The sequence below is a fragment of the Pseudopipra pipra genome, chromosome 11 (genome assembly GCF_036250125.1).
Source record: "Pseudopipra pipra isolate bDixPip1 chromosome 11, bDixPip1.hap1, whole genome shotgun sequence".
NCBI classification, from domain to species: domain Eukaryota; kingdom Metazoa; phylum Chordata; class Aves; order Passeriformes; family Pipridae; genus Pseudopipra; species Pseudopipra pipra.
This window is the reverse complement of record NC_087559.1, coordinates 5,812,842-5,837,650: the sequence shown is the minus strand read 5'-3', so window position 1 is coordinate 5,837,650 and position 24,809 is coordinate 5,812,842. Positions and strand designations below refer to the sequence as shown.

General features: G+C 37.1%; 1 protein-coding gene across 2 annotated transcripts in view; it reads right to left on the bottom strand.

Moving 5' to 3' along the window:
• The window catches only part of SUCLG2 (succinate-CoA ligase GDP-forming subunit beta), a 116,328-nt gene that overhangs the window by 72,719 nt on the left and 18,800 nt on the right, over nt 1-24,809 (bottom strand). The window contains exon 2 of one of the 2 annotated variants that reach the window (XM_064667230.1): nt 20,398-20,539. The exons of the other annotated variant lie outside the window; for it this stretch is intronic. Coding sequence (XP_064523300.1) covers nt 20,398-20,539 — 142 coding nt within the window. The remainder of the gene's footprint in view (nt 1-20,397; nt 20,540-24,809) is intronic. 2 annotated transcript variants of the gene reach the window in all.

The following is a 24,809-nucleotide window of genomic DNA, read 5'->3' as shown; positions in this document are numbered from 1 at the left end:
TACCCAAAGCAATAAAAATACCAAACAGCTCTCAGCTGAAAATTTACATTTTTAGCAAAATTAACGTTTTCCTCCCAGAGACAGTTCCAGCTCTTAGTCTTGTATCCCTTGGTTTTTGTATCATTGTGTAGGGCTGCATTAAATGCCACACATTTTGCTGTTCAGACCATAAATAAATCAATCCACACCCAAAACTAGAAACATGCAAAAGAATAGCAAATCTAGCAGTATTTTGATCTGAATCAAGCCCAATAGTATTGAAATGCCCTCCAGTAACCTGATTCATTATCCAGCTTGTTCAGGGAATTAAGTACAAAGTTTTCAATGTACTGTTGAAATAATTTGTTGAGCCTCTGAAGAGAATCATGCTAGACTGGTCATTATCTGAGCAACATCTGGATGGGAAAATGATCACATAGAAGAATTTATGTCTGCCTCAGTAGTGCTAAAGACAAAAAGTTGGAAAGTATTACTTTGGAGCTGTTATTCTATGTATGCCCTTGATTCCTGGCCCTGATTTTGAAGCAAGACACTGATTTACTACTCCCTGCCAAAACCAAACCAAAACACCCCACTTTCCCCTCCCCACAACCAATGACCAACAACAACACCCCCCAGTCTTCTGCATACTTATAGATAGAAATTACATGCTTAAAAGAGGACATTTTTAAGACCCCAGAATTTACCACTGAAATGTAGTCTCATTTAGTGAGGTATTTTCTATCTGAAGAAGAAAATTAGACACCACAATGAAAATAAACACTATCTCAATTTAAAGGAACAATCTTTTTCCATCATGGCTTCTCACAGGCACTTGATAGCAGGTGTAAAAGCCAGATGGAGAAGTAAAATCCAGTAACTGAGATACTGGGCTAAGGGATTGCACAAGGCTATGTGACATTTGAGTTCTTTTGCAGTTATAAGTGGGACTTAAGTGATGAACAGGTTTGGCTCTGCCCATCTGGAGAAGCAATGAATTTTACCCAGAGTGAAAAGAAAAACCAAGAAGGAGGAAACTATCAGAATTGGTTCTAATGTTTCATTCCTATCAAGTGGAGGTTAACTAATTGGAGACTCTGGGCAAAAGCCCATTCATTTCCAGAGCTACAGATCCAGAAAACAGAGTAATCCAAGTTTGAAACAGGCAGAGAAAGCTCACCAAGCAAAGATTTAAAGAATGCAAGAGACGATGGAATACAAAAATAAATGGAGAATATCTATTTAAAACATAGATATAAATTAAATATATATTAAAAAAATCTATAGAAATGCTGCAACCAGAATACTCACCACATTTATTCTTGGAGATATTTTCCTGCACAGTTTGCTTAAAATCCTTCTAAGGATTACTCATGTTACATTACATGACATCTTGCTTTTTATTTCATAAGAAAACCTTACTGCATTAAGAAGGATAAAAAGAAATATTTTAGTCCTCTGGCAACCAGTAAGTATTAACTACTGTAAGCACAACTGTTTATAACTTGATGTCAGATAACAGCAGTAATCCCTAAGCCCAGCTAACAGAGAGAGGATGCACTACCATCCTCCTCTTATTTTTGTTTACTCACATATGTGAAATAGAAGCAATTGCCAAAATAAACTAATACTGGAAAAAGGTTAAGAGGAGACCCATTGTATGAATCTATTAATATCTGATTCAATATTTCAGACTTAATTACTCCATAAAAAGGCCATCTCACTGATCAATGATACACTGGTGAATTTGGATTCAATGCCCCAAAAAAACTTTGTTTTTTTTTAGAATATAGTTTCAGATCTATATTCCCTGAACAATGTTCTTTTTACAGCTTCACAGTGTTACCCAACCTATACAATTCCTTCACACACATCTTGTACACCAAGACCTTTTCAAAAACGATGGAGAAAGACAATTTAGGGAATGTTCCAGATAAGGGAGGGAAAAAAAAAAAAAAAAAGAAAAGCAGTCCTGCTGTGCTTTTCACAGCTTGGTCATTCTTACAGTCTTTCATCTTGGTGAGTTCCTCTTTTTAACACTGTTGTATTAAAAGTCTTCAATTCTGAATGTTTGGTGGAAGCAAGATAATGCAAACTTTACAGACTTGGCTCTGAAGACTCACTGCATATTAGGAGAGGTTGAGAGAAAAAAAAGTTAGGTTTAAATTGTTCCCATGAGCTATTGAACAAAAGCCACAAAGCAAACAGAACTTGGAACAACTTAGTTGGGAGGACCAAACAAGCTTCTACTTGAAAGATGAAAATAAAAAATGTGACGGGAGACTTTTATCTGAGATGAAACTTTAATTCATGAACCTAGAAGGGAATATTAAAGATTTGGATCACACAGTAAAGCAACTGTCAAAATACATGTTGCACCCCTCATTTTACCCAGTAGCTTGTTAGCTGAACCATTCATGGCCATGCCCAGTATCAACATATGCAGCTCCTCTTCTTGGCTCAGCCTCTCTCTGCCACTTAGTTTTCTCTGTGGGTTTATAAGGAGTTGCTTGTTATTATGTGCAGCTACAACATACTCTATATGAGGACACTGGACAAGCTGTTAGTTCCATTAACTTAATAATAGATTTCTGAGTGTGATTTCCTATAATTTCATTTTCCTCATTCCATGAGAAGCCAAAATTACAAACAGCCATATGGCACTTCATAAATAACAATTAAAAGTTATTTTCTGATATTCTGGCACTAAAAAAAAATCCCATAAAAATACATATGGTTGGAATTTTATAAAGGAAATTAAGCTTTGTAATTGCCACATATGTCCAGGATGCTTCAAACACTTCCTCAGCCTTTTCCCTATTCACACATTTCTGGTCCATGCCAGGCCCTGGATGTTACAATTGATCAGTCTTTGCTCCAAGGGTCACAATTAAGGTTTTTCTTCTAGAAGTAGAGCTTCAGAACAACAGCCTGTATGAAGATCTGTGTAGCACAATTTCTGTTGTGATTCTGATACTCTTCCCATTTACCTGCTCCATGGATTTGCTAAGGGGTTGGCTCCTGCCCAGCCAGAGGGACCTGGCAGAGCTCAGTCAGTCAGAGGAATGATGTCCATGGCTTGGAGACTGGACTGGGAGCTTGTCAGCTCACTACAGGACCTTGTCACTTTACAGGGACTAAGAGTTCACACAGCCCAACACAGCAGCTGAGAAACCAGCCTAGTCCAAATCACTGAAAATTAAGCTGCTGCTCCAAATGACCCTGTAACAGCCACCTTCTTCCTGCCTGTCCTTCACTACATCTTGTGTAATGCTGATTTTAGAGTTCAGTCTGAGAGTCCTGTCTGAGTACCAGAAGTTACATGAACTCACATGAACTCTTAAAGTCTTTTACTGTAAATGGAAATAAAAAGGCTACCTGTGTCATCAGAATTATTTACTTTTTGGAATAAACATATGTAAGGGGAGAATTTTCCTTAGAAGCACCTGGGATAACTGCTTTTACAGCTATCCACTACTGGAAGTCAAACTGATGGGTAGAGGCTGGGATATATCTATATCTATACCAGTTGGTGTAATCAAAGCATACATCCACATTAGGGGTGAGCCTATTCATATAGTCCACTGCTTGCATTTTCTTTCCTTGGTATCCCATTGGGCAGTTCATGCTGGCATTTGCTTTACATTTTCAAGAACCTGCAGCATGGTCTACACAATTCAACCTGAGTTAGAACACGACACAACAGCAGAAAATATCTGGCACCAGCCTGGGTGCAGAACAGGCCTCCACAGATGGTTCCTCAGCAGAAAAGAGCTACAGCCCTCTAGCAGGATCCACCACCCCAAAGACAGTCCTAATCATTTGCCCATTTTTCCTTTCAGAACCGCTCTGAAAAGTTCTCTGGGTATTTAAACTAAAATACCACATTTTGCTAGAGAAAACAGACACAGTCTGAAAGAAGACAATTTCCTAAGTAACTCGAGCACTTAAGTGCACATTTTCCTCAATTAACAGGGGAGAGATTTAAGTATTTCCTGAAGATCTTTTCTTAAGAGGCCCGTAACTAATTAGCTGATTAAGGTGATGTGAAGAAACAACTGTGTTTCATATTTCCAATTGTAGCTGCCCAATAAAACCATGGTAAAATGTGCATCCTACAAGGTAATTTTAATACTTGAATTTATGAACCAATTCACCCTGGATATGCATCTTTGCACCCTTCTCATAACAGTAATGAGTTATCTGGCTGGGGACAGAGGGAAGAGAATTCAAATCCTGTGTTGTTGGCCTAAGGGCAAAGCCAGAATCAGTAATACTCTTTTTGGTTGCTAATACAGTCCCAAGCATAAAAAAGTAATATAATCCCAGTGATTGAGTTTTGACAATTCTACAATCAAAAAATGCTTCTACCTTATAAAACTCAAATATTAAGTAAAAGGAGGTTAAAGGTTACTCTTTGAGCACTGGTGACATTATAAGCCTCACTGATGTTTTAACTCCCAACAAATACTGGAAAACAGCATTTTACCTCAGTGCTAGTAAAACTGTACATCTTGGTGTAGAGTCATTTATCCCAAAGTGACAATTCTAAGAGCAATCACAGATTTCATTTAAATTAAGGCTATTGCAGTAATTATCAACCATACTCATAGTTTTCCCATTTTTTCCCCCTAAGAAAAATTACCTTTAGCACGTGTCCTAAACAAACCTCCATGAAATCTAAACCATTCCTTATTTTCTTTTGGGGCACTTCCTTTTTTAACACAATCTATTTTTTCTTCTTTGTATATACAAATTCCTTTGTTTTGCAAACTTTTTCAAATTCATCACAAAAGTAGCTGTTCTGATATTAATAGATTTTTCTTCAAAGTAAATCGGATGCAAAGTCTCTGGAAAAGAGTTTTAAAGCCAAACATTCTGGATACATGAGAAATGAAATCTGATAACGCACATAATAACTTTCTTTGACTTTATTATCACTGATCTGAAACTGAACATCTAAAACCATGTTTGTCCTTTAACACCAAACTGCTTTTCTGACATCACCTCAGCTGACTTTTGCAGAACCAAGTCCACATTTGTTAAAGGAATTTTAAAGCTCCAGCAACTAAATTGAGGGTAGGTCCTATGCACTTGTAGCCTGTAGTAAAGTTGAAATATCAACAATTTCCTGAGATTTTAGCATAGAAAACATTAGGAGGCAAACAGATTTAAATCAAATCATAGCACGTCACAGAACAACAGCCCATGTAAAACAAAGTGCTCCACCCTTTGAGGCAGCATGTACAGAACCCCAAAGGCCAAACCAGAAGACAAAATAAGGCATAAAAGTTCCCCACCTCCAGGGCAAAGCACTGTTACTGGGCTTGTAACCCAGGAAAACTGGAGAGGGACAAGGGACCTGGCAGCACGAGAAGAATATCAGTAATGAACAAGAATCTTTGTGAGAAATAAAGTAATTTCCCCCAGGAGTGGGTTGTTTCATAGCTCTGCCCAGGGCAGCTCTGGAGAGAAGCTCCAGCCAGCAGTGCAGAAAAGGTGTTGATAGAGAGAACAAGACATCCAAGGCTCCGACCTTGGCCACCCGGATCAGTCACGTGTGCTCCATGCAATAAACGTGTCAGAAAGCTCTCAGCTGTCCTGGACTAATGAAAGAGGAAACAGGACAACAAATAAAAGTGAAGATGAAGAGTGGATTACTTTCAGCAGAGAGGTACAGCAAACCTTTGCTCTACTGTCTAAGAAGTGAAGTGATGAAGCACCACAATGACACTGCCACGGCTTTGCAGGCTGAGCAGGTGGAGTTGCCAGTTTTCTGTCAGCATCTCCCAGGAACAATCCTGTTACACAATCAATTAAGTGAACTGTCAAAGAGAGAAAAATCTTGCCAATGAGCACAGTTATAAAATGAGGCACATTTCATTACTACCACAATAATTTTTCTACATGGCTTCTTACCACTCACCTAATTCAGAACATTATTTGTCATCACAAGGTAAGATTTAACTCCACAATAAACAGCCTGCAAGTGGTTAGAAGCAGCTCAAAATCTACACAGATCAAACATAAAGACATATTTTTATTGATTATGCAATATGACATCAACCTTGCAAAGCTATTACACAGGCACACAAATTTAAGGCCTTAAATCACTGGATTTGTTTTCAAAACTGTCCTGGAAACACCTGACTAGAGGGAGGAGATCTTGGACCTTCACTGTGCTGGAGCAAGTCTTGATCAAAAAGGCCTAAACTTTATACATCACTAGTCATTTGTGACAATCATTTGGAAGCACTTTCTAAAGGTTCTGTTTTTCAAATGCTGTGGTGCAGAGAACCCTTCCCTGAAAACACCAGACACTCCAAAATGTCCCAGGGCTGCCAGCTACAAGTGCTGGGTTTGAAACTTCAGACCATCTGTATTTGAAATGAGCATTCTGTACATAGTTATTTTCATTTCTACCATGCCAAGACACGCCAAAGTACCGAGTCCCAAACGTAAATGCATTCTGCCTGCATGGGTAAAGACCCAACACGCTGATACAAAACATACAGACAAATATTTTCCTGCAAAGATGTGCCTCGAGTCAGATGCAGCCTGTTTATTTTATCCTTATTATACCCATTGAATTAACATTTAGTATGGTGACAAAAGTGATGTCTACACAATAATTCTCTGCAAAAAGTGGAAATACATTAAAATCAAATACTTTTATAATCACTTACAACTTTTTACATTTATGCAGAAGATAATTAATACACTCCATAGAAGGTCTCCCAAGTTGTTTTTCAGTTTAGAGCAAGTTTTTTGTGTGTTTTAAAGAAAGTTTTCACACTCCTCCCTTCTCTTTTTTCCTGCTGACACTTTAATCTCCTCCTCTGGTAAATATGAGCTTATAACAATAAATCATGTTTTATTTATTAAAGATAAAAATAGGAATCAACACAAAGCAAAAAGGCCAATCTCCATAAAGTTTCCCTCCACACTGACTGATTTAGTTTCTATATGAAGATTTAAATATGTATCCAGCAGGCATTTAAGCAAGAATAAAAGTACTTTTTCTCTCACATTACATAACATGCTTAGAAAATAATGACTATCTTTGGCCAGTTGAATGAAGTAAAATGACATTTCTTTAAAACATAAGTATTCTGCAATGAGGAACCTGCCACATCTGAGAACTGTTGTCTATATTAGCATCAAAGAACTCCACAAAATTAATATAAAGTAGTATTTTTTTTTTACTTTTATATTCAGGTCACTTTTAGTACCAACATCGCTGATTCAGAGATAAAAAAAAATACCCTTGATTCTTCTGTAAATATATTCTGCTTGGACAAGAGCCTGTATGAAGCACACGAGGGAACAGGAGTGCAAGCATCCCACATCACCTTGCCCTTTGTTTAGATTGTCAGTTTTTCCTTTTGATCTTTCTTTGCAGTTGAGGAACCAAAAATTGATTTTCCCAGCTGAACTAAAGTAGAAAAAGGACAATGTTTTATTTAAGATCCTTCACTCCTGCACATAAGCCTATTTCTTTCTTTATATACAAAAGAAACTGTCTTTTTGTTCTTGTAAAGAAATAGTTCCAAGTGGGGAATGCTCCCAGTGTACTGACTGTGGTTTCATAATAAAAAAGGGCGGGATGTGTTTCAAAATCCAAATACTGGCCTCCTGCAGAGGAGTACGAACAGCTCACAAACCTTCTAGAGATACAGAAACTGAGCTTCAGGGAAGCAGGTCATACTTGTTAGATGTTTGCATAAACTCTGGCCACTGGCAATGTTACACTCAAAACCTTGTTTATGGGCAAAGAGAAAGCACAGTTTACATATTTAGAGACACATAAAGCCAAGAATATATTGTAAATATATCCATAATCTTAACAATGGAATTATTTTTTTTATTGCAGGTTTACTTGTTATAGAACAAGGAAGAATGCCTATATGTGCAAAAAACTCAATCATAATGCAGATAAAATTATTACACAACTATTTCCTAATTTCTACCTGTTTTCCTGGTGTTATGCTCATCCTTCCACTGCTCTTCTGGGTTCTAAGTTTGACAGTTTCATTCTGGTCTAGGGCCGTTCTTTGGAGTTCTTGTTGGGAGGAATCTGATGTTTGTTTTGATGGTTCTTTTTCCTCACTCTTTTAAAACTGGTTCTTTTTTTTCACTGGCCCATTTAAGTTCTTGAAGAAATCTGAACTTACAAAGTGCTGAGCTGCCCCTGAACCCCACAGGAAAGCTGAGGACACACAAATGTCCACTGAGAAGCACAGAAACCTCCTGCCTATTGCAGGTTTTCCAATGCTTCCCTCGACTGCTCCAGTCTTTCTAATCTCTCTTTTTCTGTGAATTGGGAAAGGTTTACACAGCTTTGCCCAAGCATTTCATTTCAGCATTTGATTTTTCACACAGGACTCTGTTCAGAACAGTTTGCTGGATAGCACACCAAATTCTGTGGAGTTATGACCGAACAGGCTGTAGTGAGGCCAACCACTGCTAAATTTAAATCCAAGGAATGCAATCTGTGATTCTCCTTAAGATATATGACTAGCTTTTTAGAACTTGCAAAGAGGAGGGAGGATGAGACAACCAATTTCTAGTATCCAGTAAGGCACTATGTAGTGGGTTAAAAGACAGCAGTACATACACTTACATACACATGGCACAAGTCACAATTACTAGTAGTGCTGCACTGGTTATTTAGAAGCCTACACCACAAAACAGCCCTTTCCTAGTACTTTAAGGGAATACAGACATCCTGCTCACCAGTTCTGACAGTTTAGCATTTATATCTCAAGTTCCAATCACCACCTCAGCAGCAAAGACATAACTATATACATTACAGTTAAACTTCATGTTTTACAGGTTTCACAACATTAAATTAGCCTAGAAAAATGAGTGTAAAAGCAACAGAGAGGCATTAGCTTTTGGTTTGGCAATCAGCATTCACAAGAAAGGATGCACCTCAGCATGATGTGGAAACCAGCAAAGCTGTTTCATTTAGGCTTCATGCAAGCTGAGCTCTGTGGGGATTCTGAAGGCAGGTATTGTGGAACTGGAACTCTACATATTTTAATGAAATTGCACAGTCTAAACACCACAATGAGTGAACAGACATATCGGACTATGGAACTTGGAGCTTTCTCAATTACTCATACATAAAAGGAATTTTTCTGGGTAAAAATGTAAAACTGGAATAAACACCAATTGTGTTTGCAAAGAGAGAGAATGTGCAGCTGACTAAAGAGTTTTGAACCTGTGCTGAACCTATAAAGGGACTGACATAACAGGCGAGCAAGTACATCCCAAATGGTCACATTCTTCATGCATGATGCTGTTCAGCACCTTCTCAGCTTCAGATGAGCAGGACTGTGAATCAAACCTCTGTTGGTCTTGTCAGCAGCAGAGATCACGTCTCTACACCAGCTTTATAACCCTGGGCCAGCTGAGCGTGTAGGTTCAGATAGTTGGTGACTTAAATGACAAATAAGTGATCTAAGCACCATCCCAATGGCCCCTCCTGTGAATTTTCAGTATCAGGTGCTCTCTGACATCCTGACAGCTGTTGAGAACTGGTTAATATTTTATTAACTTAAGGTCAGCAAGTTGCTTTACCACATTGAAAACCCCACTTCTCAGCTCCTGCACAGTCACATAATTGTGTCTGCCTGGTTTACAAGTTAGAAGAGGTAACAGCTGAAAAGAAACCTAGAGTAGATTATTCCTTCTCTCTATGCTGCAGAAAATAGTTCCAGATTTTACTGACATGTTAGATACAGAATACAGCAATTCTTTAAAAGGCAAAATTTTTGCATTAAGTTTTCTTCATGCTTCTGCCATTTCCTCCATTGCAACCTTCTTACTTTAAGGTCAAGTTCAGAACTGGTATCTGAGGCAGTATAAATCACATCTGTGTAAATAATGGTCACAATTAACTCTCAGAAAGTCTCTTGCAGAATAATTTACCTAATAATATGCAAAAGAAGAGGGCTCTAAATAGCTTAAACAATTCATAGAGAGACAAGAGAACATACAATTAACATTGCCCTACCTGCTGTTAACTGCACTAATTGCATTCTTTGTGCACAACTGACAATTCTGACATCATGGAGATATCTGCAATGATATGCAACTTCTGTTAAATTACCTCTGAATCTTAGCCCTTAAAGATCTCTCTCTGGTATTTGACTGGTTTATTTTGTTTCTTCATCAGCCTACAGATTTCAGTAGGAATGCTTACTCCAGTCTGTGGAAGTCTGGACATCTCACTATTTACAGGACACTAAATGTAAAAAACTCAATGTGAAAACCAGACATAAATTGGAATCCATAACATTAAAATTGTGCAAATGGTCACAAAGCTGAATAAACTTAAAGACACAGGAGTCTCATTTTGGAAACCAACAACATAAAGTATGAAAATATATGAAATTTTTTCATCTCAAAATTGTAAACTAACTTTTCCGTACAAAGGCATCTTTAAGCATCTAACTTGGCTTCTTACGGATCAAAGAAACAACTAAATAAACACTATCTGCATATGCACTTCAAATAGGAATGTCACTCAGAAGATATAATAAGCAAGTTATTTATAGCATACATTAATCACCATATTTAAATGGCAGTTTACTTTATAGCATGAGACAAACCTGTATTAACAGAGGGCAAAATTGTACAACAACAGTTTTTCCTAAGATAGTCAAATTTCCAGGAATCAGCTTCAAGTCTCTCGTTCCACTTTTATTCCAACACATCCAAACAAAAGCTGTATTATACTGAAGGCAAGACATGGAAAGGCCAACAGGAAAATCAACCACACTGAACTTAAACCAAAAAAACCTGTGTAAAAGATTTATGTGTGGCAACAACAAGAAGAGGGGGTGTTGGACAAGCAGAGTATCAGGATTATTATGACAATGATCTTCAGTGGGGCACAAAACACACACTAAGATTAGGAAAGCTACTACTAAAATATACAGATGAATAACTGGGGGAATAGAGGGTTAAGACTTAGCAGGGAATAGAGGGAAGTGCAGGAGTGGTGAATCTTCCCAGTGACTTTATATTAACTATTTATACAGCAAACTCTTCATGGCTGCTTTTCTGTCCTCTTTCTACAGAAACCCCAGGGCTGTTCTTAAGCATTTAGAACAATAAATATATTTAAGATTTATAGCCTGGAGTTTAGCTGTATTCATCTTACTCAGGTGAGCAGTCCAACTAAGCCCAGGGGAGGCACAAGAAAAATGTTCTCCTTCGTAATGATGCACGAAACAAAAGCTGACTTTAACTGCAGGACAGGGAAGAGTATACCACATGTAGGTAAAACTGTCAACTTCAGATTTTTCTTAATAAAACAAAAATCACTTAAAATAAGAGCACAGCTAACTTCTGGAACTAACCTGAACATAATTCTCACTAAATGTTTTTTTTGCGATGACATTCTCAAGGGTTGGAGGCTCATTTAAAATATCCTGTGATGCAGAGAGTCAGATAATATCTCCCAGTTGAATGCAGGAGGGTTACAAAGACACATTTCATATTCAGAAATGTGTTGAAATATTTTACTTTTCTTAAACCGCAAATATTTGAAGAAATGTAGATAAACATATTTAAAATTCACAGCACTTTCTCAAATAAGAAGTAGCAGATTAACAAAATGTCAGAACATCCTCAGCTTCAAAAACTGTTCTACCATTTTAGGTAGAGATTATCTACCAAAAAAAAAATAATAATCACAGCCTCTTATGATCATACTTCTCAACTGCTGATATATTTGGCTTGTAAATTACTTCCATCTTTAAAGATAAAACAAGCTCTTGCAAGTCATACTAACCTTTGCAAAACACCAGTTAAGATTACTTCATTGACAGGAGGAGGCTGAGGGTGGAAAAGAAGGGAATTGTGGTATGGAGGCTGAACGCTGAGTGTCTCCTGCTGAGGGTTGATGCCATGTAAAGAGAAGTGCAATTCTTCCAATGACAGTGACCTCCAAGATCACACCACCAACACAGCCACAGTAATGAGGTCCAGGGAGAAAAAAACTACAGAGCTGAGAACTTGATCTTTTCCTTCACAAGTTAAACCCACAATATTTACAGTATTCGGTAAGCTACAATAATTATCAACACATACATTTCCTTTAAATAAATAAATACACACATCAGGCTTCATGGGAAATAACAGAAGAATTCTCAAGTGAAAGTGCCACATGGTTTCTAGAAAAGAACCACAACTTTATACCTTGTCTCAGATAGTTTGTTAAAATACAAGTGCCAATCAAATGATTGTTCAAACAAGCTGCTATTTCTTTCTACAGTGCTGTAGTTTATATCAAATGAAAAACTTGGATGCAGTTCTGCATGCAGTCAAGTGGTGGAAGAATCCTAAAAAACCAGCACAACTCATTCATCTTCCATCAGGAACAGACATTCCCAGAAGGGGATATGCTGTGGCATTCAGATAAAAACAGCAGCTATAAATACAGGTGATTTGAAAAAAAAAATTATTTAGCATGACAGGTGGATTTTTAGGTTTTACAAATTAAAACCAAAGCAAGTGCTTTATCACATACATTCCAATAAAAGCCAGAATAGCAAACAAGGAAAAAACAACAACAAAAAAAAAACCAGAAAAGAATGAAATTTGGTTTCAGCAATCAATACCCAAATATTTAGAAGCAGATGGGCATCTAGAGAGTGTAGATGGTGTGATTTCTCTCCTTTACACAGCTGCTGGTACTATAGAGAAAACATTGTTCTTTAGTGTTTCATACCTTATACATAAAGTGTGTCTATTGGTTCTGATTTTATGCATAAAAATATGAAAATTTCATGCAGTTGCTTCTCAATTACGCATCTGGTTATTGTTTTGCAGCTGCAAAACTACCTTGAAGAACTATAAAATACGGTGTGACAAGTCTGGATAAATACCAGCAGTCCTCTTGTACCTTCCTTGTAACATTTTGCATTTTTTAGTACCTGATAAAATTCCTGAAACTACAGCTATGACTTCTGTCATCTCCTTTTATGAACAAAAATGTGCTAGTGTACTTAACACTACTGAAATTTGTAAATGACCACTCTGGCACACATTAAATTTAAAATTCAGTACCCTATTTCTAGAGTATTTTTTACTTTGTGTTGTTACTTTCAAGTAGCTATTTTGGTAATTTGATCAGAAATCCAACACAGAGAACAATAAGTCAGCTCAACATTAGTGTCAAACATCTGAAATGAGATTTTGATTTGTAAGCCCCCAAGTCGTTACTCATATTACTATAAATCTATTGAATATGAAGACGTTTGGTGACAAAAAATGGTTATAAAATGCCCAACTAATGTAAGCACTCTCAAGCCTGCATTTACTGACTCACTCTCAGCATGTAATTTTCTAACAAAGGGAACAGATATGAAAAACAAAACAATTTGTTTTTCATAATAATAATACATTTTAAATTAACTATTTCTGTGATTCCTCTGGAGATGGAGGGTCCTGCGAAGAATTTCCATACCTAAAATATTAAAAAAGCCACAACTTGTAATTTCACTCGAAACGGAAAGATTCAACTTGAAACAACACAATTCCCAGCGGTGAGCTTTGACAAAATCTTTTATTAATTTTGTTTCAAAAAGAATAAAACTCAAACCCACACTCAGGGAAGCTGGAAGTTTCACTGCCTGTTTTTCTGGCACGCAGGATGCAGCACATGTGGCCATCACCAGCAAACACGTTCGTTCGACAGCTGCCGGGTTTTCACACAGGTGCCAGGGGCTTATGTGGAAAAACATTTCTAAGCTGCAGAGGCAGAATGAGACCAGCAGTAAAGCCAAGGCAGAGAGAGCCCTTGCAGGGTTTATCAAGGATATTGCACTGCTTAAATATGGCTGCACTAAAAAGTTTGCCACTTCTCTGGCGCCTCTGTGAAATAAAGTTTCTTAGCCCGAAGCACAGAGGGAGGAGGGAAGAAAGCGGGAGGGAGAACAAGCAGGAGTTAAAATATTCAAAACCAACCAAACCACGCACACAAAGAGGAGAAAGCAGCATTGCAGGGTTCATATTCAGGGAGAAGGTCTTGTAGCACCATCAGCCACTGTGTGTGACATTGTCAAATGGAAACCCTAAATCACAGAATCACAGAATCAGCCAGGCTGGAAAAGACCTCTGAGATCATCAAGTCCAACCCTTGATACAACCCCACCGTGCTTCTCAGACCATGGCACTGATGCCACATCCACTTTAATTGTGCCTTTGTGCAGTTAAGCTCACAAGGCAGATTAAGTGAATGCACCTAAAAGCAACATGAGAGGGAAAGAAGAACGTCTAGAAAAAGAGCTACTATGGAATAGGCACTATATCCTATGGAATAGGTACTACACTCCTGGTTTGCTCAAATTCACCAGGAGTTTCTAACAAACTCCCTAGTAAAGCATATTTAGTGAACACAACCCTTTAACACCTTCCCTAACTCCTCTGCTTTTCCATGACTGACTTTTTCATCCAGTAGATGGGGTAAATAAATTGGCTCACTGATGTACTGATTATCAAGCTTCCCACAAAGAATTACTTTAACTGTACCAAACAAGGTGTTGCCTTCGTAACTTTTACTCTAGTTTATTATTTTTGTCATTTTCAGACACAACTGAGAATTTAGAAATTGTCAGCAGAACAATTACACCTGGAAAATTCTTCCAAAAAAATCAAACCGTTTCAGTGTGGACAAATACAGACAAAACATTATTTGAACTATTAGCAATCAATGTTTTTTGATCATATGCAGAAACATTAATTTCTATGATTGCCATGGCCTGAGCAAAGTACTTCATCAAGCAAAAAAAACAGTAAGCACACAAACCTACAGTGGCTTTTAGCCATACACAACTGCTAAATATTTGTTCTAACTACGGTAAATAGGGTAACAACTGACTGTTTAGCTTTTCTCAATCAGAGGTCATAAGGAGGAAGAAGGGTTGAGAAAAAACAAGAGCAAATGGACACAATAAGGAAAATGGTCTAAGTAACAGCAGGGAAATGAACATGGGACAGAGATTAAAACCACAGACACTGACAAATTTTGTGGAGCTTTGAAATGGATGCATTCAAGAGATGCCTGTGAAGAAATAACAGAGTATTAACAGGTACTTTCTACCATTGAGAAGTGGTTGGAAAATGTGGATTCACTCCAGTCTTAGATTTCATCACTCCAACAAGGCAAAAAAACATTAAGTGAAAAGCTATTAAGTGAAATAAATACTCATGCTCAGTAACGCTGAACGAGGTCCAAAGGCAGCTCATCACCACTAGTTCTCTATTAAATTTAAAAGGTTGTTTTCTAAATACTTACCCATTTGAAAATAAAATCATATTAGTCAATAACTTATAGCATTATTTTGCCTGAAAGAACAGTTTCAGAAAGCTATAATTTAAGTACAAGAAACTCTAATAAAAGCTGTCAGAGAAAATAAGAGGACTTATGGGAGAGCTGTTCCTCAACAGTGAGCAAGTTCTCTGTGTACAGCTCCATGGAATTCTATTGCAACAACACGTGATTTTTCAACATATGCAGAGAAGCACAATCTGAGGGGCTCTAAAAAAATAGTTAGTTATAACCACTAAGTACAAAGGGCTTTTTAGAAATAACACATTATGCACAGGTGAGAAATTATTACTACACAGTGAACCCCACAATGCAAAAAAAATATGGAAATCCTAGAAATGTTGAAGGAAGCAATTCTTGTCCTGTCTATCCTGATGGAAAGAAACAGAAAGGGAATTAAATCATGTAAGCAAAGCACATGAGAACAGTCAAAAAAGATCAGCTAAGTAGCCAAGTAGCTCAAATAAAACTTTATAGAGGGCTACTCTGTACATGATAATCACAGAAAAGCTTATACTTCCTGGTATAACATAAAAGAACCTGAATTCACATTTCTAATATCCTCAGAAATGTCAGGTTCAAGAATCTTTTTCATTTTCCTAACACAGAAGCTTAGATTACATGCAGACAGCATTATCACCAACAATTCCTTCATAATCTACACAAAAAGGACACTACCAAGCTAAAGGTCAACTTTTGATCCCTTCTAAACATAAATTGCTTTCAAGTAGTTATCACAACTTATACTGGAGAGATGAATTTTCAGATAAGGGATCAAAAACAGCATCTAAAAATGCAGCCTTCCCTTTAAATTAAACAGCCATGGGAAGGAAAAAAACACCTCAGCAGCTAAGATAGGAAGGAGACTGGTGCTCACATGACTGAGAACTCTTTCAATATTCTAAAAAATGGTGAATAATAGGTGACAGGTAAATGACCTCATGAAAAGATGCCTCAATAAACCTTTTCTGTTCTTTATAAAATACATGTTTACCTCTCCAGCCTGATATAAAAAGCATGCCTTCAGTCCAAAGCCGAATTTTATGAGTTCCCTCATGCATAAGCAATAGAAATAGGACATGCAGAGGCTATATTTTGTTATATTTTCCTTAAAGAAGAGTGAATAAAAACCCTGCACTCAATTCAATTGCATTTCTCCGTGATAGAGTGTGAACACTGCACCTGACTGATTCCTAAATGTAATGAAACACTCTAAGTGGCAACAGGCAGCACTCTATTGCTTTTGTTAAAAATCAGAAAAAGAAACACATGCCAAGCTTCCAGCATCGATTTAGGATTGTCAGCATTGCCAACCACCTCTGTAGGTTCTCTGCTGATTCAAAGAGCCAATTGACAGTGCATAGTAACACCCTCCAGCATAATTACAACCCTTTCAGCTTTGTCCACCTACTAGTTTAAAATGATGGGTCCCTTAACAACTCCTCCATCAGGCAAAACACAAAGAGCAGTGCGGGAGCTGAAGGAGATTGAAGGGCTTCTACTGCAGGAGCCCAGAGAAAATGATGGACCCTGAAATGATGCACAGCACAAGCCATGGCAATGCACACACCCTCACAGTGCAGGTATATGGAAGGATTTTTTCCTTATGTATGTTCTGCAGTATGAGGAAAAGAAATAGAAAGTATGGAAATGCCTTCTGTGGCTAAACAAGCCCTAAATTAAGTGAGAATCAGATCAGAAGACTTGTGAGTTAATACAGAAGCATCTTACATTTCAGACAAAACCTCAGCTTCCGAATATTTCACTTTGTTCTATTAAATAGTTGCACTGGAACTGTAAGAACCTCTTTACAGATTGAGTTTCTTCACAGAGCAGATCAAACAGCACCACTCTATTGCAGCAAAACAGCACAATGCCTTTTTCTTTCCTCTCTTGAAAAACAAGCAATTTTACATATACCAGAAAACTACTGTGACTGCATTGCTTGGTATTCTGTAAATATTTCTTCCTCTACAAGAGTTACACCTGAAAATTGCTTAGAATGTAGAAGGCAATGAATTCCTTGGGGCTTAGTTCTGTATTCTTGATTGTGTACAACTTCTTTTGAAGTCAATATTAGTGATGTCATTTTAATTTTCTGCACATCTGCCATTCTTATCTTAGAAGGGAAAAAAAATTAAAATCAATCCTTTAATTCCATTAAAAATTCCTTGTAGAACGCCTTTTGTGCTGTTGGTAAGTTTTGAAAGTCTTTGAGAAAATTAACATTCAGTGTACATATTAATAAAAATAGAGAGGAATAGAGGAAATGAGCAAAGTGTAACAAAACTGCTGATACTGGATAAAGGCAAACCCTTTCAAGAACACATGCATTAACACCTTCCTGACAAGTGAAGACAGCAGCAAAAATTATCTAATCTCATCTCTTTCCATTGCATCAACAGGAAATCCAACAATAGCAAAACTGGTGAGCACAGGCCTGCAGCAGTACAGACAGCTCTGTCAAGCATAAAATACTTGGTGAAATTGTGAAATTAAATTGTGAATCCCACACTTTATACAAAGTTCCACGACAGAAATTTTCTACCCCCTTATCTGTATCCCTTTATCACAGGCACAGACCCATGTGAGTGATGTAATGCTGTAAGGCTATAAAGGAAAGTTCTGGTTTCTCCTGTATTCATGATGACAGATTTATAGAAAGCATTTCCTTTCATAAGAAAAATACCGAACCTTTGACCTTCAAGTTTTGATAACTTCATCTTATTTTTATCTTTAAAATATGTTGGCAAGCATCTTTTCTTGTTTTGAAGCAGAGAAAGTTAAGGACAGCTGCAATGTGGCACCCAGTATCTAAAACATCAGATTTTTGAGCAGGACTTGGCAGAGGTGATTGGCCTCCCACCAGATTTACTGCAGAATGCCTGTCTATCAACAACATCCCAAAGCTGCCTTCACTGGTTATTCTATCTTGTAATATTTTCTGCCTCCTGGAGGCTGAAGTGTTTTGTTTTCCCATAACCCTGTACTTTGTGTGGCTGCATATTCAGCTGCAAACTGTGCAGATAAACCTGAGCGACAGAGACACTGCTGGTCTGAGGGATCATAAAGAAGATAAACCTGATTAAATCTTGGAACAACAATGACCATAGTAGCAAAACTGGTGTTCTTGATGCCTAGTTTTCAAAGTGCATGTTAGAAGTACGACAACAGCACACTATCAGAATGATTACAAGGATGGTGTTAATTATTTAGTGGATCAGTGGAGTGTCAATCGTTTCAACACGAAAGAGATTCCACACCAGAAACCACAATTCTTTAACACTCAGTACTGCAGAGTGGCTGAATGAAGCTCTCTCAGAAGAAGAAAGGTACCACTGACTTACAATTACTGAAGTGTTAACAAGCCAACCCCGTTAAAATACAACTTACCTGGTAAAGTTTCATTGGCAAATATTTCTTGGTTTTAGATGTTACTTTTGATTATTTCAATTTAAACACAGCTTGTTTTTTTTTTTTTTAAATTAACTGATACTTCTGTGATTTGAAAAGCAAGCAAGCTACAGAGGTTACTTAAAATAAATTTGGCATCATAAACCAAAGGAGGTTCATGCCTTTAATGGAGCCATTTATTTCTCCAAAGTTATACAGATCAAGAATAGTAATAGTTATTGGACAGACCAATCCATTTATGAGTTCAATCACAAAGAGGAGAGTTTAAGTGCTGTAGGATTGGTGATAAACCTGCCACAGCTTCAGTCAGCACTTCTTGATTTTCTCAGACATCCAGACATGAGGAAACACTGCAATTTTATGTGCTTTGCTTTATGTCCAACTTTTCCATTCTGTACTGCTAAATGACCATAACAATTGCATTTAATTTTTTGTTTCAAATATATTTTCAAGTACACTGGTTGTTATAAGAAGGTTTTGATCAATGAAAAATGTACCACCTTAATGAATTTCTAGAGATTGAGCAAACCATTATGATAATGCTATTCAGCTACTTGAGCTCTGATGAGATCTTTGATATGAGTAAGTTGTTTTAATTTACCTTCCAGTGTGCAAAACTGAAATGCATTTAACTAAGTGGCCTGTGCATTATGTAAAGCATAAAACAAAAAAAACCCCTTCCTGTTACTACACAATTAGACTACAATAATGTCTGGCCTCTGGCATTTTGATGTTGGACATATTAACAAAGGCTAAATGAAAAGAGGAAAACTATGCAAACTGCTCAACTTTAAAAAGTAGAAAAATTATTTCAGAGTTAGAACAGGGTGACAAAGTACCTCATGGCATTTCTTTTTGAGAGAAAAGGTATTACATAAATTCACTTCTGACCCACATTATCATATGTTCATCACACTAAAATGAGGATGTTGTTAGAGAACCAAAATGCAGCTCCAGAAGTAGGTCTTCTCTCCAAGCCACTGTCAAGTCCTTCTGTGATGGTAGGTAACTCAACTCACCTTTTTTTTTTTTATCTCTTCATATGGACACACACACATGTGAACAAATACACAAGTATAAAATTCTCTTGTACATATTTTATTTTTTCATAGAATCACAGAACAGTTGAGGTTGCAAGAACCTCTGGAGGACATCTAATCCAACCCATCAGCTCAAGGCAGGGTCATCCAAAGCAGACTGTGTCCAACTGGGTTCTAAATATATTTTAAATTTTTTATATTTTGGAGAGTCCCCAACCCTTTTCTTCCTTTGCTTTTCAATAGAGCAAATTTTTGTTTGAAAACAACTTTTTACACAAGCTCATTTATTTCAGTTCCTTAAATTACATCAAGTACACAACAACAAATAATGTTCCTCAGTAACCATATTCTGAATTATTCCTAATTACATAAATAATGTTAATTAAAGAATCCACGTTACATGCTGCATACAAAACATTTCAGAAATAAAGTTCTAAGTATTGCTGTTATAAACTACTTTTCCCATATAAACTTAAGCATATATTTATGGTCTGGATAAAATATCAAACCTTTGCAATAAGCATCAATTTAAAGACTGTGTACAACTTATTAGAAAGCAATTTATTTCCCAGATTGCTATCCAGTGAAGCAGATTCCTCCCATTATCAGTCAACTTACTTAGTCTCTGAGCAGCCTCCAGGGCATCATTTGCAGAATCAGCTACAAAGAATCTCTGAACTGTAACCCCATGGTCTGCCATTATTTTTTTGCTTTGGTACTCCTGCAGGTTCAGCCATCGTCTGGGGGTTAACTGAACAGCCTAGAAAAAATTAGAGAGGAAAATAATATAATGCTCATTAAGAACAGTTCATGAGACAGCCCACTGAGCTCTTCCACCTTATGGTTATCTCAAACCAGCAGTTAAATGACACCTAGAGAAAAGGTAAAACAGGTATTGATTTACCTAAGTGCCTTTTCTTAACATTTGTGCATCCAAAGTACTCTGAAAGCTACAGATATTTTCTAAAAGCAACACAAGGCTCACTTGGCTACACAAAATGTCTTGCATTTAATATCAAGGCAGATTGGCAAACTTGGCTTGAACTCTAAAGTCTATTTATGCTTTTATGTTATCCTCTGCTATAAAAATAGTAACAGATTGTTATCTTAAAACAAATTCAGTTTTATATTAAATATCCTTATTCACATGACATTTCATACAATTTTTCCCTATAAAGTTATTTCCACTTATTCTAAGCATTTATTGCAGCACATCTGAGGAGAAAACCAACTACATGGAATTAGCATCATCTTGTAAGAAACTACGTACTAATTTTCAGTGGTCTGTTATCTGTGCTTAGATGGTTGTGCTTTTAAGTGCATTTTGTTGAGGATGCTAGCACAGCCACATCAGCCATGCCAGGCCAACAACACTGGAGAAGAATCCCCTTCCCATTCTCAATCTCCCAGTGTAGATGCTGGTGTGTGCATGTGAACACACGGACATCACATCTGCCTGGGGCAGTAAACATTGAGTACAGACACTATCAAAGTCACAGGATTTTTACTGAACATCTTTAAGGCCACATTCTTCATACAGGTTAAGCTGTTAAAGACAAAAGGGATAATTAAGGAACTGGAGCTGACTCCTGGCAATGGCATAATGGCAAAAGGTGGAGTTGGCTCCTGGCAATGGGACAATCCCATTTATGCCAGCAAAAGATGCTCTTCCCACAAGGAGAGACAAACTGCTGGCCTGGCAGACAGCCACAATCAATTCTTGGTTTCTCCTGGAGTAAGGAGCACAGCATGCAAGCTAGTGCTACATATTTAGATATGTTACACAGAGAAGATTATTTACTATACTAATACTTTGATCCCTAACAGCACGATAAAATAATATTATCCTAATGCAACTTTAGACTGGAAAAAAAACCCCTCCATGCTAAAGTCTTTCAATAACACATCCTTTCACAATACTCAAGGTTTACATGCTGAGTTGTCTCAAAAACAACCCCCCATCTGTTCTGTTTGCTTTGAAACACAGCACAAAAGATACATAAAGAAAATACAAACCCATCCTTTACAGAATATAACTGCATGTTTTCTGCAAAAGTGACTCCCACAGAACTTAAGCAGTTACAAATAGCTCAGAATGACACATTTTAAATTCTTTTATCTCTAACCTGATTAACATATTTTAGAGGAACAAAATGCCATTGTCAGCTTGGCTCTGTGGCTGTCTCGAATTCTACACATCATACAAACACCTCAGTATGATTTATGTTCCTCCATGCTATTCACAGACAATATGTTATCACATTGGTTCAATATTTCAAATGTAGGGTCAAAATTTAAAGTCACTTTCATAATTGTTGACATTTAATTTGTTTTCCTATTATAAGTTCTCTGCCAGGCTTTAACAATTATTACTGCAGAGACCCTTTAAGTTTATCTAAAAATTTCTCCAGTTCAGTAATACAGCTGATAAAATTTTGGTCACCGATTTTATAAACAGCAAGTCTTCAAAGCACCTTTTATTCACAATTTAGAACAATAAATCATTTCACATGTATGCATTACTAAGCCTGATATAAAGCAAATAAATAAGAAGGAAAATATTCAAACACTTTCATTCTGGGGAAGACTTTTGTTGTTGTTTCTTGACAAAAGTCTCTTTCAACACAAATTTCTTTCCAATGTTCTATTCAGGTAGGAATTAATTAGTTCAGGAATTTGCAATGCAGCACAAAGACACCTCCACTGCTCCTTCAAACTGCAAGGCTTAAGTAATAAAATCTTTTAAGGAATCTCTTAAATAATAAGGACTGCAAAGGGTCACCACCTAATAAAGCCCCCAGTGATAACTTCCAACATATGAGGGATAAGAAACAGAGATGACAGTGAGAAAAGCAGTTAAAGCTACATTTATTTTATGAAAAAAGTCATCTCCAGTGCCACCACTGGTGCCTCCCTCCAACATTCTAAGAGAGACCATCATCACTGACTGCCAAATAAAGAGTTTTAATCAAGACTTTGCACAGAAGACAAAGTCCTGGTTGTGAATCAGCTACTTGACAAAATAAATTAGTATCTGAAGTCTGCTCCAGAAGCTCTGAAGAGCAAGGAACATGAAAAACTTGCTTTAGTGCACTCACAGGATACATACTGTGTGTCTTGAGAACTGCAGGGAAAATAAAGCAGTTAAAGAGATGAAATAAAGCAAAAGCTTTGAATCTGTGAGGGCTACATCTCTTTCAAGACCATCTTGAAAAATCAAAACAGCTGCAGACAGATGTGTTTTAGGGTGAAGAAAAAAAAGTGACCGTGAGATCTTAGAAATGTGAGTAAACAGATGATTCTGTGAACCAGTTCCCAACTCAAAGATGTTTTGGTTGCAATAAATCTGTGTCTGTACTTAAAATGGACAGCAATAAAAAGAATTAATTGGTATAGGAATCTTGAATTCCAACCCTCCCAAACACATCTATACCAAGCATTCACAAGAATTTGAGATGGGCTTCAAATAGCATAAGTTCTTGGGCATCATAAACATCCATATATCCTACAGATAAATCTATGCCTGAGACTGACCATAACAGAGCTAAAGGACAAAGGCACAGCCTCAAAACAGCCCAGGAAGAGTCTACAAAGGTTTCAAAGGAAGCTATTTCCCACAACCAGTCTTCCACAGGCAGCCATAATCCATCCCTTCCTCCTGGAAGATATTAGGAGACTTTAACACAGCACAAAACATAATTCCAGCATCATGTGTTTATTTTCCCACTCTGTAGCTCTACTCATCCATAATTTCATTGCTCTCAGCACCATCAAACAGCTCTGCTAAATTCACCACCGTGGTCTCATACCTCAGGAAAGACAGAATGAAGAATTAGGTTGCAATTTACCATCAGAACAATAATAATCTCAATCTGAAAGGGGACTTGGGGGAAGCAAGTAAAAGAGAATCTAAACCACAGGACAGCAGAATCCCTACCTTTTAGGGATTTCTGTTCATTATTGATTCTCACCATCTCCTATTCCCAGCTTATCCTTGCTTGAAGACTTTTTATCTGTTTCCCCACATACAGGTCAGAAAACCCTACCAGAAACCAGCACAGATCTCTCAGATCTGGAGCTCTGTTCCAGCTGAAGCCCAGTGTGTTCCAGCAGTTTAAGATATATCTGTGTTTCATCTGTGTTTTTATTGCAAGGTTGCACTGGAGTACAAGGAGCACATCCTGTCCCACCAGCCTGTGAAGAAGAGCCTGGAAATAGTTTGTGGACTTCAGTAAAGCCCTGACTCCCTATGGGACAATTCACATTTCACCTTCATAAGGTGACATGCAAAAACCAGAAAATTTTCCACCAGTGGCATTCCTCTGTTATCCTGAACACAATTTTTCTAACAGCAAGAGGAAGTTTTGCAACATTTTACTGAACTTACCCACACCCTCATTACTGTAAATACACCTTAACCTTGAATATTAACTTCTGTCAAGCTCTGAACAGCCCAAAGAAGGTCTGTAGGTTTAAATTTTCCTAAATCTTTTATTTTTAGTGGCATTTTACTTTTTAGCATGTCAGCTACAGTTGCCATAACAAAGAAAAACTTAAAATCACTCCAGTGAGCTTACCTGAAAATCCAGACTATATATGTCCATGGAATGGAATAAAGAAAAATTCAAACTAAAGGATTTAGTATTTTGAAAGGAAATTCTTATAAAAAGGCTAAAATAAATATAATTCATTGGTCTGCTAAACACTTCCAACAGATCTGGTATTACTACAAGAAAAAATAGCTTTCATATGAGAACTTTGTATGTTGTGTATTGATGTACAACACTGTAGATGCAAAGTAGCTCTTACTTGAGATTAAGATCTGTCTGATAAGTTGAAAGGGATTTTTTTCTTTGTTTTTTAAACCACAAATAAGCTTTAAGAATAAACCAGTTCATAAAACTAAGAAAAACATCACTAGTAGCACATAGAAAATAAAAAATTGTTATTTAAAATAATAAAGCTTTTAAGAGGAATTAAATTCATACTAATAAGATATATCTTAAGATTAAATTTCTAACATAAGTGCT